A 16,683-nucleotide genomic window follows, 5' to 3' on the forward strand; every position below is an offset into this window, starting at 1 on the left:
TATAGTATATTTCACACATGGTCTCTTTATACAAGTAGCTTCAACTATATAAACAAATAAAACTCTAGTACTATGTAAACAAATAATTAGATTCCGTGGTTTTAGCTATTGAAGTAAGTTGTTCACATGGTGTTTTTGCTGCTGTTTTGGTATGCTTTAACAAAAAATGCAAAACTTAAGGATCAATCTATCCATTAAGTTATAAAGGATATAGAGATTGCAATTGTTAGACTGAGAATGCTGATGATGATGGAAGGAGAGTGATGAAGAGATATGATCAACATCATCATCATCATGTACGGGAACGGTCATGGGCATGACGTGTATGATGATTTGGTAGGTTGCAAAAGGATTAGGCCCACAAACACCTTTAGAAGCCAACCTAAGAAGATAATGTGATCCCATAAACAGCTCATTACAATCAATCATTTGCCCATCCTCAATTGTATGAATGTGGGTCCTAACATATCCTCATGAATCACCAAGTTGGTTAAAAAGGAGTTCATCTAACCTTTGTTTTTTTTTTAAAAAAAAATTATAGTAAACAAGATGGGGATAAAAAAAGGCTGACTGCTTGCTAACATATTAAGATTAGGCAAATACCAATTATAATCTCTTGTCCTAATCTTACCAAATATTATTATTATAATAATAATCTAAGACTAATTTATCATTATTGTTCTAGAACTGTGTTTCGGGGGGCGGGGCTTTCTTCGTAATAATTAAGGATGTCCCTTAATTATATGTTTAAAAATCAGATGATCTATGGGCCTAAAACTTGGCAAATGCATGCTTTGCTTAAGGTTAAATGAAGAGTAAATGATGGCCACAATGATATGATTTCCTCCTTTGTGGTTTAAGACTCCATTCTCAATTGCTTAATTTAATTATTTGAGTTCTTCTTATTTACTTTTTGCTTTTCAAACATACTGAAAAGTAAAAGTAAATAATAAAAAATATAATGAGTAAATTGTTAGGATTCCTAATCATTTCACAACATTATTTGCTTTTATATCTAAACCTATTTTTAACCCTTTTGCTTCAAACTAAAACAATTAAGAGCCAAAAGTAAAAACAGTTAAGCACGGTGTCTATCTTCTGTAGAAATAATGAATATCTTTGTCATTTATTTATTTTTATTGAAAAACCATTTTTTTTCAAGTTATATTATTATTTTTGACTAATGACGGATAATTGAATAAATTTTGTTTCTAATTTGCTAGTAAACTGATATATAAAATTTTCTATTTTGATATAGAGAAGAAAGAAAAAGATTTTTAAGGGTCATATTCTTATTAAAACATAAAATTAGTGAAAATCTTCACTATTAGTAGTGAACATAGTAGCTGCCATAGACATAAAAGGGACCATTTACAACGGATTGGTTCTGTTCTGTTTTGTTATTTGATATATAAATTCTGGGTTCGACTCCACCTTAATAAAAGAAATAAATATCAGGTGTAATTTGTTATGTAGTTTGACAATTTCCAATGTATAGCATTGTCTCAAGTAAACAAGACCAGGTCAAGAGGATGGTCAGAGAATAAAGTCATCGTCAATAGACGGCCCCGTTTTTGCTTACCTTCTTGGACCTCAGTCTGTCGAAACAAATCTATAATTTGCCTGGTAAATTGTAGACCACCCTGTTGAAAAAGAAATCTTTAAAATATTTACATGTTTCTTTCGAAACCTTATGGAAATTATCAATACTACTAAGTCAATAAAAATAATTAAAGCGATCGAGCAGCCATTGTATAAGGTTTTATATGATGCTTACATTAAAATAAAAATAAAAATGCCTTAACTAAGTCAAATTTTGCTCTAACCATGTTCCTACTTGACAAATTTATAGGTTTAGATAATATAAAATCTTGGAATTACATCAATTTATACTACTGAATCTTTAAATTTTTATTATAGTTAAAAACTTTTATCCATATGAATGTTAACACGTTATATCATCAGCACGTAATACTCGAATATTTGACTTATTTGTTTGTGCATTATCCCTCTATTTAAAAAGTAAGGTTCGAATTTTTTTTTTAATTATTAAAAAAATATTAAACTAATAAATATAATTTTGACTAATAATATTTAGTTAATAATTAATGATAAAGGAGTTTATTTAATGTGATATAAAAATACTGAGATTTAATTGACCTTGATAAGAATATAAGGGTTATGCTAACTTTTTTGTTATAATTCATGGACTTGGTTGTATGAACTCATGTTTGCTCTCTATATATATAAAAGAGATAAAAATAAAGACGGAAGGGCGCGACAAAGTCAAAGGCCAAAACGCTAATGGGCGTGAAAAGACGGGATGTAGGACATCACAAGTCAAAACACATGCTGAACGTTAAAAGCATTGGCTGCCATCATGTACTCTAAGTATGTATATATAAATAAACTATTTAGTGCTTAATTGGAATTAGGGTGTGGGAGGAGGCACAGCCATTAGTTGAGTAAGATAACCAAATGAATCTTGTTTTAATCTATAACTCTAATTTTTGTGATAAAGGGTTTAGGGTGAAATGTCGCAACCACTAATGACGTCGTTGCATATGTGAATTAGTACTAACATAATTAGCTGTTCGCCGCCCTTAATTACTTTTAAGATAATTATCAATAAATCCTATTCGTCCTCATATGGTCCATTCTCCTCAACTTGCTTTTTTGGCATTCAATTTAACATTCCGATTTATTTGGTTGCAAATGACTATTTTAGGCATTATTTAATTCATGTTTTTTTTAAATACAAATATAATCTTATATCATATTATACACAAAGTTTTTTAGATGATAAAATGTAAAATTTTATTTTGTAATTGTTTATCTAATTTAAATTAATTAAAATATTGATTTTTATTTTTTTATTTTATAATCACTTTAATGAAACATTATTGCTTAAAATTATGTATAAATTTCATAGTTAATTTTAGTGAAAAACGAATTGGGAGATTTTTATTTTCCTTTTTGATTTTAATAAATATAGTATAAATAATTAAAACGTACTCAATATATTAAAATATTGCGTCATCAGTAGAGGCGGTTTGTGATGGGGAAATTTGGGTAACTAGTCAGACGTGTCGTCCTACCCTAGCCGACCTCCTTTATGTCTCCTTCCTAGCCTGGCCAAGTAGCCATCGCGAGCTGCAAGCTGATGCCTGATGACATGGAACATTTATCGAAGCCTTGTGCTGAGGGCCTGGTCGGTCCAACCCACCCTTCCGGTTTGGAAACAATATGACGGAATTACATTACACCTTAGTCCCAATAACGTAGAGAAATACCCAATCGTGGTATTTGAATTAAAATAAAATATTATTAACATAATTATATAAATTATAAATTAAATCAGTTTAAATTTATCAGATTATAATTTGATTTTTTTAGATCATTAAGTTAAGAATCTTATATACATATATATAATTAATCTTTTGGTAAAAAGACATATTACTTAGATAGTGTATTAATGCTGTTTGTGGTGACAACTTATTTGTCACATGGTTTAGTTATATCATTAAGTTATCAAATTCTAGCAAAATGTTTTGTTATGTCATCTGTTAATCAATTACGTATTCTATCACATCATTTATTTATCATATGTTTGTTTTATCAAATCATCTTATCATATGTTTGTGCTAATTTTGATCTTTTGGTTCTGATTTATCATATGTTTATGCTAATTGTTTTATCAAAGCAATTACAATGTGGATCCAAAGTATGAGAAGTTTTCTAGTTATGGGGTAGATGAGGGTGTTACCAAGTTTGCAAAAAACCTTGAAGATGGAGATAACAAAAATCATCATATCATTTCTTCGTTTTATAATGTCTCTATTCCCAACATTCATTTGCAATATGCTAATTTTTGAGACAACAAAGGAGATTTAGTCACTTAGGATTTTCTTGTTATCAAGTATAAAACTTATAGATTGACTCATTCTTATCAATTATAAATCACTATTCATAATTTAAAACAAGAATTCTACCCATCATAAAACAATTTTTAAATTTAAATTTAACTTATTTAAAATCAACCGACTTAATCTAAAATTCATAACAGTTATATTCAAAACTTAATATTATTATACTATTAAAATCCTTCGAACTGATGATAATAAAATGAAATATCAAGATTTTCACTTCTTCAGTTGCTTGGTCAGAATGGTACTATGGTTCACTTCTTTGTTACTTTCCCTCAAAATTCTTTTTAATTTGAAACTATTGAAAAATTACACTTTTAAGAAATAGGAATTATAAATTCTTTTATTTCCATATATCCAAAGAAAATATTAGACCAAGTCACTCACCTGTTATCATAACTTTTTTAAATTTTCTTTACACACCCAAAAATAATAATAATAAAAAGATGGGCTATTGGCTTTGTTGACTTGGATTGAGATTGACTGTAGTGGAAGAAATTGTCAAACACCATCCGTACGGGCATCAACTTCACATTGCGAAATGGACAATGGTCAACTTGTGCAATTTGTACTGTGAAAAATATAATCTATGAATATTAGTAGCAAACTTTTTAGCACAAAGCCAAAGAGTCAAGACTTTTATAACAATCCTTTTTTGGGTATGAAGTCTTATTTAAATTACGTGCCACGTTACACGATAAAACTATATATTAATCTTTGTCAATATTTTAGGTACTGCTGTTGATATAAATTCAACCTCATCTATTAATTTATAAGTTTCCAAAGTCCATTTTTATAATCATATTTCCTCATAAATTTTATATACTTTTTATAATAATTAAATACTTATTTTGAGATATAACATTTATCAAATTATTCATTTTATTTAATTTAAATAAGGATGCCAATTAAAGAAAAATAGGTACTGTCTCAATATAATCAAATCCCACCTTTATGTAAAAATTTTTCAATTTTGTATTGAATATTCTCACATTATGTGTTGGCCAGTCTTTTTAATTTTATTTTTTTCTCTCTCCTTTTTTATTTCATTTATGTCAATAATAGTAATAATAATAATAATAATAATAATACATTCTCATTATTTATCCACTCTTAGGGAAAACAAAATCCTTCTCTCTATAAACTGCAGTGTAACATATCCATCATCCTCGAGTGCTTGTAATTACAGTTAAAAGGTTAAATTTTCTTAAATAAAAAAATAGATGAATTACAATGTTAATTACAGGCCATTTACAAAGCATTAGAGGACAAACAAAACATCTAGCTGCCGGCAGTACAGCACTAACACCTTGTAGTTTATACATACATCTTATCAGAAATAAATTAAGAGGAACAAAACAAGCACAATGAAACCTGAGACAAACTCAAAAGGTTCACTTGGGAGATCAGTAGGGAAGGGATAATCAATAAATATATAACAAATTGCTTTCTATTGTTTTAAGTAGAGATACATCATTATTAGAAGAAAGCAGGCTTCTCATAATTCCCATCGAGCACAATGGCTTTTTGAGTTTGGGCTTTTGTTGGTCTCTGATCTGCCATTTTTAATTTTTTATTATCTTCTTTTGTTTCTTGTTAGCAAGTTAAATGCCATCAACCTTTTTGTAAGAGGCCAGCAGATGCGAGTTGCAAAGTTGTATACTTGTATTAATTTGCCCATTTGTCCCATATGATTGCTATGCTACCCAATGTTGCAAACAGATTAATAAAAAAAAAAGAGGAAAATTGAGAATTCATGGGATAATTTGATACATTAGACTTCTCAAGATCATTTCTGACAAAAGAAAATTTTCAGGGTCAAACTTTGACATATAGTATGAATTTGATTTGATTTTATGTTAATTATTAAATTATTTTTTGATTTATATTCAATATAATAATTATGTCATGTATATTGATTTATTTTAATAATGATTGTAGTTTTTACTTATGTACATATAATTTCATTAAAAAAATAATTTTTATTACACCCAGTATGTAAATGAAAAGAATAATAACGAGCCGGAAAAAAAAAAGAAACATATAAACATGCAAATTTTAGTTTGATGGGAGAGAAAAGAAACGAAAATAAGGACATGGAGCTAGTCTAATTATTAACTTATCATTTTAATAACCTTATTTATTAGCTCAATTGATAGAAGAATTAGGTAAAATTTCAATTTCTAAATTATTAAATAAATATGCCTTAAATCAAGTTGTGTCGATCCTCTTCCTTGTTTGTCTAAAGATTAGAATTTAAATCCCGTGTTTAAATTGGTTAAATTATTTTCTTTCTAATTTCACATAATCTTAAAAGTAAAATCACTAATTCATGCTTAATGTGCAACATGTGAATTTCCATTTGTCTTGATATAAAATCAAGGAGAAGCCAAAGCCAATAAATAACCGCTTTTGGACCTTGCCAAAAGCCGGCTTGATTTTTGCCCCCAGAACATATCCCGTAACGCTTGTATAAAGATAAGGTCGGTTTGTTTATTTGTTAAGCTTGTAAGTGAAGGGATATGATTTGATGTACGGGCCTTATAGTGACATATTTTATGTTATATATTAAAAGTAATATATTTTAAAAACTTATGTTTATTTTTATTTTTAATTAAAATATTATTTATTATTTTCATATCACATAACACTTACATAACATAAACGTAACAATAAAATATCACATAATTATATCATTATATCATATCATAAGATACTATAACATGTCAATATCTTTTATTAATACTATATAATAAGAAATAATAAAATTTTAATATTATGTTTAAATAAAAGAGTTATTACAAATATGTTGGCTTTATTTTATTGATTGTAACTACTATTTAAATTTTTCTATTAAAAAAAATAAAAAATGATTTGACGATTATTATTTCCCTTTAAAGATAAGACTCAATGTTCAATCCCGTGTGCCTCCTTGAGCTCTGATTCCACCAGATGAAAAAGAAAGGACGCCTCGATTATACCAAAAATTAAAAAAAATAAAAAAAAAATATTCTTTGGAAGATTATATGGGACTTTTGGATAATGATCAAAATTTTGTCTTCTTGTATATAAAACGCTGAGATCAGGCATGCATAATGCAATTATTAGTATTAATTTTTTTTAAAACTTGATAGAATAATTATGTTGCCCACGAAATTGAAGTTATTAAGGACACTAGAGAATCCTCCTTAAATAGTTCAAAAGAAACAAACAACCCCATTTGTTTCAATCCATCTTAAACCACCATTTATTAAATTTAATTTAAATTAAACCTCATCCTTCATTGATTAAAAGAAAAAAGAAAATGTTTTTGCTCCTTTCTATGCTTCATTTGGCATTTATGTGACAATCCTTTAATATCGTAATAGAATTTAAAAACTTTAATGATAAGAATAATATTGAATAAATTTATGTAGCATTTAAAAAGGAATGAATAGAAATACTCCGAACTTTTTCCTATCATGTCAAGTGAAAAGAAAATGATGCCTAAAATGACAAAAATCAGAAAACAAAATTGCTAGATGTGACTTAGCGCAGGGGTATAGATGACATGGCAAAGTGAGGCGTCGAAGGTGTACACTAAGGAACTGTCGTTAACTCCACATGATCATTACTCTAAAAACATAAAACGAAAGAAAAGGCAATAAACAGAATAAACAAATAAAAAATGAAAAAAAGATATTATCATGAACACCAAATCCAAATCAAGGTACCAAACCACACACTTCGTGAAGCTGGAGAGGTAGCAATTAGGTGTGTTCCGTTCAGATTATGCTAGAATCGAATTTTGATCATTTTAAATTTAAATCATATATAAATTTTAAGTATTTAATGTTAATTAGAATTATTTCGATTCCAGTTTTTTGAATTTAAATTCATTTTACCATCTCCTTTTTTTTTTCCCTTTATATCCAACTTTTTTGGCTTTATATAGTTACGTGTGTAGTCCGTTTTAAGATTGTACTCCATTTTGTCTAATTATTAGTGGCAAAAGGGGGGAAAAAGCACAATAACCCAGGTAGATTCCCTCCTTTTTTTTGCAAGCAACTGCTGCTACATGCACGTTGTCAATCTGATTTATCTTTCATCTCTGTCGACCTTTTTCAACAGTGAATCAGATTGTTGATTAAGGTACCACTATTGTTCTAGACTTGTCTATAGGTGTCGGATCCACTTTTATCCCTTCCTTCGATTAATTAAGATTAAATAAAAAGTATATTTTATTAATAATTTAATTCTCTTTTTTATCATGTAATAAGTTTGTTTGTTTTCATTGTTGGGGTGTAAAAATACGAATGGATGCCTCAGGATTTTCACTCCCTCATCATTAGTAGCTGAGCTAAGCATATACGTTAGAACTTAAAAACGAGTGATGGTTACTTGGCTTGGAGCAGAGAAGAAAGAGACAGAGAATAGCAAGTTACCACGCGTATGAGCATTTATTAACTTCATTTTCTTTTTTGTTTTCTAAAAAAAGTTAAAACATAAAAAGCAGCCACGTCATCCCCACCCCACCCTCACTTTCTTGTATCAACCACCTCGGCCGTCCCCCAAATCGCCACCCCCACCCTTCCCCTTCCTTAGCTGTTCCTCACTGTAGCCATGGCCCACTCATAAACAAAATGTAATAAAATAATTTTCTTTCTCTTTCTCTCCAAAGTCTTTCTCTGCATTTCCTATCGGCCTCCTCTCCTCCATATAAAATCTCAACGTCTTTCCCAAATCCAAACTTTCTTCTCTGCATTTCTTACTAGAGTCTTTATCCTCTTCTTCTTCTTCTTCTCTTCTTCTTTTCTTCTCCGTCTCCTTCTCTTCTTCACCATCTTCAATCTCGTAGAGAAAAAAAAATATATTAAAGAAAAATGCCTGGTTTGTGGGTAAAAATCTAGTAAGATAAAGAAGAGAGTCCTCAACAATCAAAGCCCACGTGGCACTACCATCGGATTAATCAAGTCTTCACCCAATAAAACCGATGCTGCTGCTATGGTGGCTGTGGCGGCGGTCTTGGCCGGCGGCCGCGGTGGTGGTAAAAAGAAAGAAGCAGCAGCAGCAGCAGCCGCCAACAAGGACAACAACGGCAACCACCCAAAGAGCTTCGATGACGGAGGAGGGCTTCCTTTAAGCACCCGTAATTCGCCACGAGGCAGCAAGGATTTTGTCGCTGTTGGTGGTGGGTCATCTGGGTTTTCGGGTTTCGATTCGGATTCAGGGGAGAAAAGAGGGATTCCTTTGCCTAGACCATCTGTTTCGTCGATGCAAAGTGATCATGGAGTCGGGTTGGGATCTGGGTCGGCTTCAGTTTCTAGTGTTAGCTCTAGTGGCTCTTCTGAAGATAATCAGACTGCAAATGATCCGGTTCAATTCCTGGCCTGCAGGTTTTTTGAAATCTTCATTTATGTTACTTTTAATATTTTTTTGGATTCTGAAGATTGAAAGTTTAATTATTAAAAAAATACTTTTTCTTCTCTCTCTTTTTTTGGGTGTCAGAGTTTTGATTGCTTCTGTTTTTTTTTTCTTGCGGTTTATCAGAATATCCATATGGGTCTGCCATCTGTTAAATTTTTTCAGCTTTTGGAGCTAAAATGCTCTCTCTTAATTTTTGTGTTGTCAGAATTTTGTTTACTTTGGGTTGGGGGGGTTTTCCTCTTTTCAGTTAGAATACAAGATTTGGATTTTCTCAAATTATGGGGCTCAGATGTTTTTAATTTTAATAAATTTTCTCTCTGAATTTTAGGACTATTAAAACATTTTTGCCCCAAAGGCCAACTTCCTTAAAGTTAAGATTAATTTCGTTAAATCAATCACTAATGCGTTTTGGAATTGACAATAATTCTTGATTGACAGTGTTGGATGCTTGCATCTATAAATAACATAGCATATGTTTGTAATAAGCCAGAAGTTCTAATTTGTCATATGTTATTCTGTTCTTCACACACACAAATTAAGCATTTCTACAATGGTTTTCAGAGAGCTGACATCAATTGAAATTTCAGGTCATATATTGATCCCAGAGGCCAAGGTGAAATTAGAATGAACATGGGGTGGAAAAGCCCCGGTCCAGGGTCGAGAGGGGCAACCAGCCCAACATCACCTCTGCATCATAGATTGTCTGGAGTGAGTCTCGAGTCTCCTACAGGGAGAAAGGAAGATGGGAAGTCCCAATGTCATAAGTTGCCTCTTCCACCAGGTTCTCCTACTAGTCCTTCTTCTGTCTTGCCTAGCACAAGAACTTATGGAGTGAGTGAAAATACGCCTTGTACTCTGTCGAAATGGCGAAAAGGGAGACTCTTAGGAAGGGGAACTTTTGGACATGTTTACCTTGGATTTAATAGGTAGGACTTGCTCTCTGTGTAGGTTAATTATCACACACTGTAAGAGTCATTAATGCTTAAAGAGTTTAATCTATCAGCAACAGATAGTAGCTGTTGTCATGCATTCATGGTAGCTAATCTGCTAATATGTGACATGAGAAAAATGTTTAGCAGGCATCATCATGCCCTCAGATTTTCCAAATAATTAGCAGAGATTTGTTTACTGGTTTTCTCCATTATGCTTCTCTAAGTATTGTGTATCCATGTTTGATAGTGAAAGTGGGCAGATGTGTGCGATAAAAGAAGTTAAGGTCGTTTCTGATGATCAGACATCAAAAGAATGCCTCAAGCAACTGAACCAGGCAATAATTTTGACTAAATCTCTCTTGAGTACATCATTTTACAATTTCTCTGTTGGATCTACTTTCTGGTATCCTTTAACAAGTTGATATTGAAACCCTTACCTGTTACATTTGATTGTCTGGTTTTGTAACCATTCTTGATATCAACAGGAGATAAATTTGCTGAGTCAGCTTTCTCATCCAAACATTGTTCGATACTATGGAAGTGAACTGGTATGGTTTTATATTCTGCTCTCGAGGATATGACATGCACATGATTCATTTGCACATGATTCTGATCATTGGAATCCTCCTCCTGAGACCAGTCAGTTGGACCTTGCTTTATATAAATCCAATTGCCATTTTTCCAGGGTGAAGAAACACTCTCTGTTTACTTGGAATATGTCTCTGGTGGTTCAATCCACAAATTGCTTCAAGAATATGGTGCGTTTAAGGAACCTGTTATTCAAAACTATACAAGACAAATTCTTTCTGGACTTGCTTACTTACATGGAAGAAATACAGTGCACAGGTAACTGGTTGTAGTTCTTATTATAGACACTTAGTCATCTTTTGTGTGGAACTTCAGCTTCATTTGTGTCTTATGTTTTAAAGCTGTGGGTTTGCGTTGCAGAGACATAAAAGGGGCAAACATATTAGTAGATCCTAATGGTGAAATCAAGTTGGCAGACTTTGGCATGGCAAAACACGTATGTTATCTTTATCTCATCTTGGGGATGATGGGCCTCATTCGTATACTGAAGCTTCAATATATTTCAAAAATAGTTGTGGCTAAGAAAAATAAGTGTCTAGAAAATGATATTGATATGATGCTGAATTTGGTTGTCATGAAAACAGAGGTTAGAAAGAATGCTTTTGCTCTAACTGCTTATGGGGATCTATAATCTTTTCTTCCTACTTTTGGTCTTTTTTGTCCCCAGTTAATGATCAAGACAGGCCACTGATTTTCTTTCTTTCTGATCCAGATAACAGCTTTTAGTACAATGCTTTCGTTCAAGGGAAGTCCTTATTGGATGGCACCTGAGGTATTACTTTTGCTCTCTCTCTCTCTCTCTCTCAACTACATGAACACAGAATCACTCCCTTTTTCTCCACACTAGAAACGTTTTAACTGCTATTTTGGGTGCTAATTGTTTTATCCATTCAGCATCTTCAGTTCTTCAAGGTATGGCTCGCTTATGTGTGTATTTTTCTGATCTCAGGTTGTCATGAATACAAATGGCTACAACCTTGCTGTGGATATCTGGAGCTTGGGTTGTACTATACTTGAAATGGCAACATCAAAACCACCATGGAGTCAGTATGAAGGGGTGCGGCATATAAATTCCAAACATCTTATAGATTAAAGTCTTTCTTCTGGCTAGCTCTAAACTGTTTAAGATTAAACCTTTCTATTTTTCTGGATTCAACAGGTGGCTGCAATATTTAAAATCGGAAACAGCAAAGATGTTCCTGATATTCCTGATCACCTTTCTAATGAAGCAAAAAATTTCATAAGGCTGTGCTTGCAACGAGAACCATCAGCACGTCCGACAGCCTTGCAACTTCTAGATCACCCTTTCATTCGGGACCAAGCAACCACAAGAGTTGCTAACATCAGCATAACCAAGGATGCATTTCCTTACACTTTTGATGGAAGCCGCACTCCGGTATATATTCTTATGATGCTTGTTTCCCTTTCTCTTTTCTGATGGTTTTAATTACTCTGATTGCACAGACTATTGTTCATATATATATATATATATTGAATACCGAACTAGCCCATCCTGAACTGATTGATTTAGGAAACGCTTATTGGAAGAACTTCAGCTACTTGGTTTTAATACATAAATGTCATAGCCTTTGATTATCATGTCATGTTGTCTGGAAAGAGGGGTACTGCACGCACATAACTCTACTGTATACCATACAAGGCTAGATTCAGCTGAACTGAGAGTGCCTACAAGATAACCTTAGGTATTGGAATCTAGAACTGAATGAAAGTTGTGGATCCAATCATCACTCTTGTTGAATAGAAATCTGCTGGTTTCATGTGTCTGGTGTTGGTGCATGAACAATCATTTGATCCAGAATTCCAGATTGGTGTGTATATAAATGTTGCTTCATGCTAGAATGATACACATAGGTTGGCAACTATAAATGCTAAACTGTAACACAGTATATTTGGATATCATGACATCTACTGTGGTTTTTATGAAGTTTGCTTATCAGTAACTAAAGCTGGATTTAAGCTAATCTCTTTTGTTATGTGAACTTTCTGAGCAGCCCATACTAGAACTGCAGTCAAATAGGAATAATATCCTCTCATTTGATGGAGATTATGGGACAAGGGGATTGGCTGCAACATCCAGGGCTTTGAGGAGTCCAAGGTACTAACAATATTGTCTTACATTTCTGCACTCAATATTATATGCATGAAGTTGTAAATTAACTTGCCTATCATGTATTCATGTGCAGAGATAATGCAAGAACAATCACATCTTTGCCTGTATCTCCTTCTTCAAGCCCATTAAGATATGGTCCAGCACACAAGAGTTGTTTTTATTCTCCTCCTCATCCAGCTTATCAGTTTGTAGGACAGAGTGGTTACAACTTTGGTGACTTCTCTGGGAGTGCATTGAGAACAAGTCCGAGATACACTCAGGATCCTTGGCTTGAATCTTCACAACTAAGAGTCCAAACGCCAGGCACCTCGCCAAGAACGAGACCTATTTGAGATCTTGTAAATAGCAACAGGATAAATTATCTTTTTCCGCGCTATCCCAAATGCCAATGAAATCAAGTAATATGTCGAAAGGATCCTCACTCTTTAGGTAAATTTGGCAATCTCAATTTTCCTAGCCGACTAGAACAAAGTGATTTGCATTTTTTAATTGAAGGCTACTTGAAGTGGGAATATTCGGGACAAGGGGACTTTTGTTGGTCGGGAAAGATGGAGATGCTAGGGCACTTGATCTTTGTAACAATCTCTCGTTGATTGTTGTATATTGGAAAGGTCGTCACTGCGTATGTAACGTTGATGCTGTTGTATAGTGTTCATCACGTGCGTAATACCATCACTTGTCATCAACTGAACAGATTGAACTGGTCTTGTAATACCATCGCATTTTACCTCCATATTCAGAAGGTCGTGTTTTATGCTCTTAAATATGTTTTCATTGAAAAATATCAGATTGCCTGTCAAATCGGTCATGCCTTGCAAATATCACACCGCAGGCCGTACATGGCACCTCCTCGTTTGTTAGTGGGGATTGGGTTCGGCCGAAGTCATTGAATCAGGGTTATGAATGTGGTCAGGTTCCTGGACAACCCCAACCAGACAAAATTTGCAAAGCAGCCGATAAGAAAGGCGGCTCCATAACTAACATGCTTGTGGTATTGGCAACTTGCTTAATTCATGTTATGGCCTTTGCTTTCGGTGGCATTTGGGACAAGTAGCGGAATCAAATACTTGTGGCAGATTGCGCTGGAACCTTTTCTCTATTAAAGTAAACTTTGACAACGGGTTGTGTGAAGGGTACCACCCCTACCCTTGAGGTAGGCCACCGCATTTTGAGTTGTGAAGGGAATCATCCTTGTGAAAGTCAAAAACTTTTTCATTTTTGAATTCGAGAAAAAAATTTAAAAATTATGCTTAAATAAAATATAATATATTAATCAATAGATTTAATATTAAATATTTTTAAAAATCAAAAGTATTAAACATAATCTAATTGGAACTTTCCCTTTCAATTACTGTGTTTAGTTTTGCTCCACGGTTGAGACTCCAACTCAACATCTTTAGGATGAGATTGTTATAAACAATATAATTTGGATAAATTTGACTTTGACTTTGCTAAGTGTTTAATAAAATTATATTTTAAATATAACATTAAAAGATTTACACACTACAAAAAATACAAAAAAACTTAGATTTAAAAACCAAAATAGAACATCATAACTCTTTGAAATTGATGGCAAAAAGAAAGAAAAAAAAAAGGTAATAGAGAGAATGCCATTCACTTTGTTAGAGAACAAAAACACATTAAAAATGATTTTTTAATGATTTCTAAACATTACAAAGAGCAAGACCTCTTTGGTGGGCTTGAATTTTGTTAGAATCAATTTCATTTTTTTTTATGAGAATGAGAATTTGAATTTGACTCATAAATATGTGTACTTACCATTTATTCAAATAGAAAAGAACAAAACAAGTGATTTTTTATTTTAATTGAAACACCTGTTAAATTAGATTTTATACCTTTAAATTTTAAAAAATAGTAGAGTAGTAATATAATACTCACTGTGTTGGTTATAATTTTTTTTCCCTAGCTTTAATCTTATTGTTGTCATTTATGTAGTTTCAATTTAATAAACTTTCAAAAAATCAAATAAAAAATTTTCCAAATATGAGTCAATATTTTTTTATCTGTTCGGTCAGTATTAAGTTTTGATCAAAATGTATCATTTGTCAAAAAAGAAAAATTATGATTTAATTTAAAAGTATTTATGGATTAAATGAGATCCGTTGATTTTTTAAAATTTAAATATTAATTCAGTTCTTCCATTTAAATCCATTTAAACTTATTTAACTTAATTTTGTTATTAAAATCTGAAAAAATGTTTTATATTAATGTTTTAAATATATATTAAAATTCAAATTAAATACATATTATTTTTTAGAATTGAATTTGAGCGTAAAAATCATATTTAAAAGTCGACCATCGGAGTTGGACCCGAACACCTAGCCAGCTGCCCGGACACCTGGTTTGGCAGGCCGTGAACAGGTCTAGTTTGACCTGCTTCAGCAAGCCTAAGTCAACATGAGAGTTGGACTGGTCCCTAAGCCTTAAGCAAACTCACCTAGACAGCCTTTTGAAATAGTTATGACTTATATGACAAATGGAATAAGCATCGCAATGCTATAAAATTTCTTTAACAAAATCTCAAAGTTTAAAAATTTAATAATATTTCAAAATAAATATTTTGAAATTATTATTTAACTAAATAAAAATATCTTAAAAATACATATTTTTTAAAAATTTTAATTTTTAAATTTATTTATTAATAAAGTGACAATGTTTATTTCACTAACAATATATATAGTTTATATATTCATGATGTGTGAAGTATAAATTTTATTTTAAATTATATAGAGCTCAAAGTTTATAAATCTTATTTTAAATTAGTAGTTGAAAAACTTTTGTCAAAATTAATTTAGTAGATTATGAATTAAATATTTAGACATGATATTTTTCATCTCATAAATTTAATATTTTACTTTTTTAATTTAAAATATGAAATTTTTTTTAATTCAAAAATTTTAAATTCTATTTAGTTAGTACTTTTGTTATTTACTTTTTGTTTTCGAAAATAAAAACAATTTCCGAAAATTTTAAATTCATTTTGTATTTTAGTATTTAAAGAAAGTCAGTTGGAAGCATCGATAACGGCAACCAGATGTAGCTGATTCCTACTCTCGGATTCTGAAATTCGAGTATTTCACCAATTCCGATATAAAAATTTCCCTCCCTTCCTTCTTTCTTTTGGAAGCACTGAGGACTAATCGAAGTAAAAGAGCCCCAAATTCTCAGACCAAAGAATGCGAATTGTTCAGAGGAAGAAGAAAGAAGAAAGATGCCAATAGAGATGCCCAAAGGGCTGCCTTTCTCAGTGGACACATTCAGTCCATCTTCAAAGAGAAAGAGGCACCATTTCTTGACCCATGCTCATAAAGATCATACTTCTGGCATTTCCACTCATTTTTCTTACCCAATTTACTCTACCCATCTCACCAAATCCCTTGTTCTTCAACATTGCCCTCAGGTTTTACGTTTTTATTTTTTCATGGTTTTGTAGGACTTCACCCATTTGTTTTTTTCCCCTTTGGGTGTCTGATGTTTTTTTTTCTTGATCTTTGGTTTGGCAGCTTGATGATTCTTTGTTTGTGGGAATTGAAGCAGGGGAATCTGTTGTTATTGATGACCCAGATGGGGAGTTCCAGGTTACAGCCTTTGATGCTAATCATTGCCCTGGTAATCGATGCTTTTCTTGTTATATTTGTTTCATTGATTTCTTGTTATATATTATAATTTTCTTTGACAG

At 31.9% G+C, this 16,683-nt stretch overlaps 1 protein-coding gene across 1 annotated transcript; it reads left to right on the forward strand.

The window, feature by feature from the left end:
• Positions 1 to 8,788: 8,788 nt before the first annotated feature.
• Positions 8,789 to 13,749, forward strand: LOC110409150 (mitogen-activated protein kinase kinase kinase 3-like). The gene is given in 13 exon segments (XM_021418406.2): positions 8,789 to 8,808; positions 8,810 to 9,301; positions 9,920 to 10,258; positions 10,512 to 10,599; positions 10,750 to 10,812; positions 10,950 to 11,110; positions 11,213 to 11,288; positions 11,565 to 11,624; positions 11,802 to 11,909; positions 12,012 to 12,248; positions 12,865 to 12,968; positions 13,057 to 13,262; positions 13,265 to 13,749. Coding segments are annotated over 13 exon segments (2,019 nt in total). The 3' UTR covers positions 13,330 to 13,749.
• The last annotated feature ends 2,934 nt before the right edge of the window (positions 13,750 to 16,683 follow it).

This window comes from Theobroma umbraticum, unplaced genomic scaffold (assembly GCF_002168275.2).
Source record: "Theobroma umbraticum cultivar Fairchild unplaced genomic scaffold, ASM216827v3 scaffold_44.0, whole genome shotgun sequence".
NCBI classification, from domain to species: domain Eukaryota; kingdom Viridiplantae; phylum Streptophyta; class Magnoliopsida; order Malvales; family Malvaceae; genus Theobroma; species Theobroma umbraticum.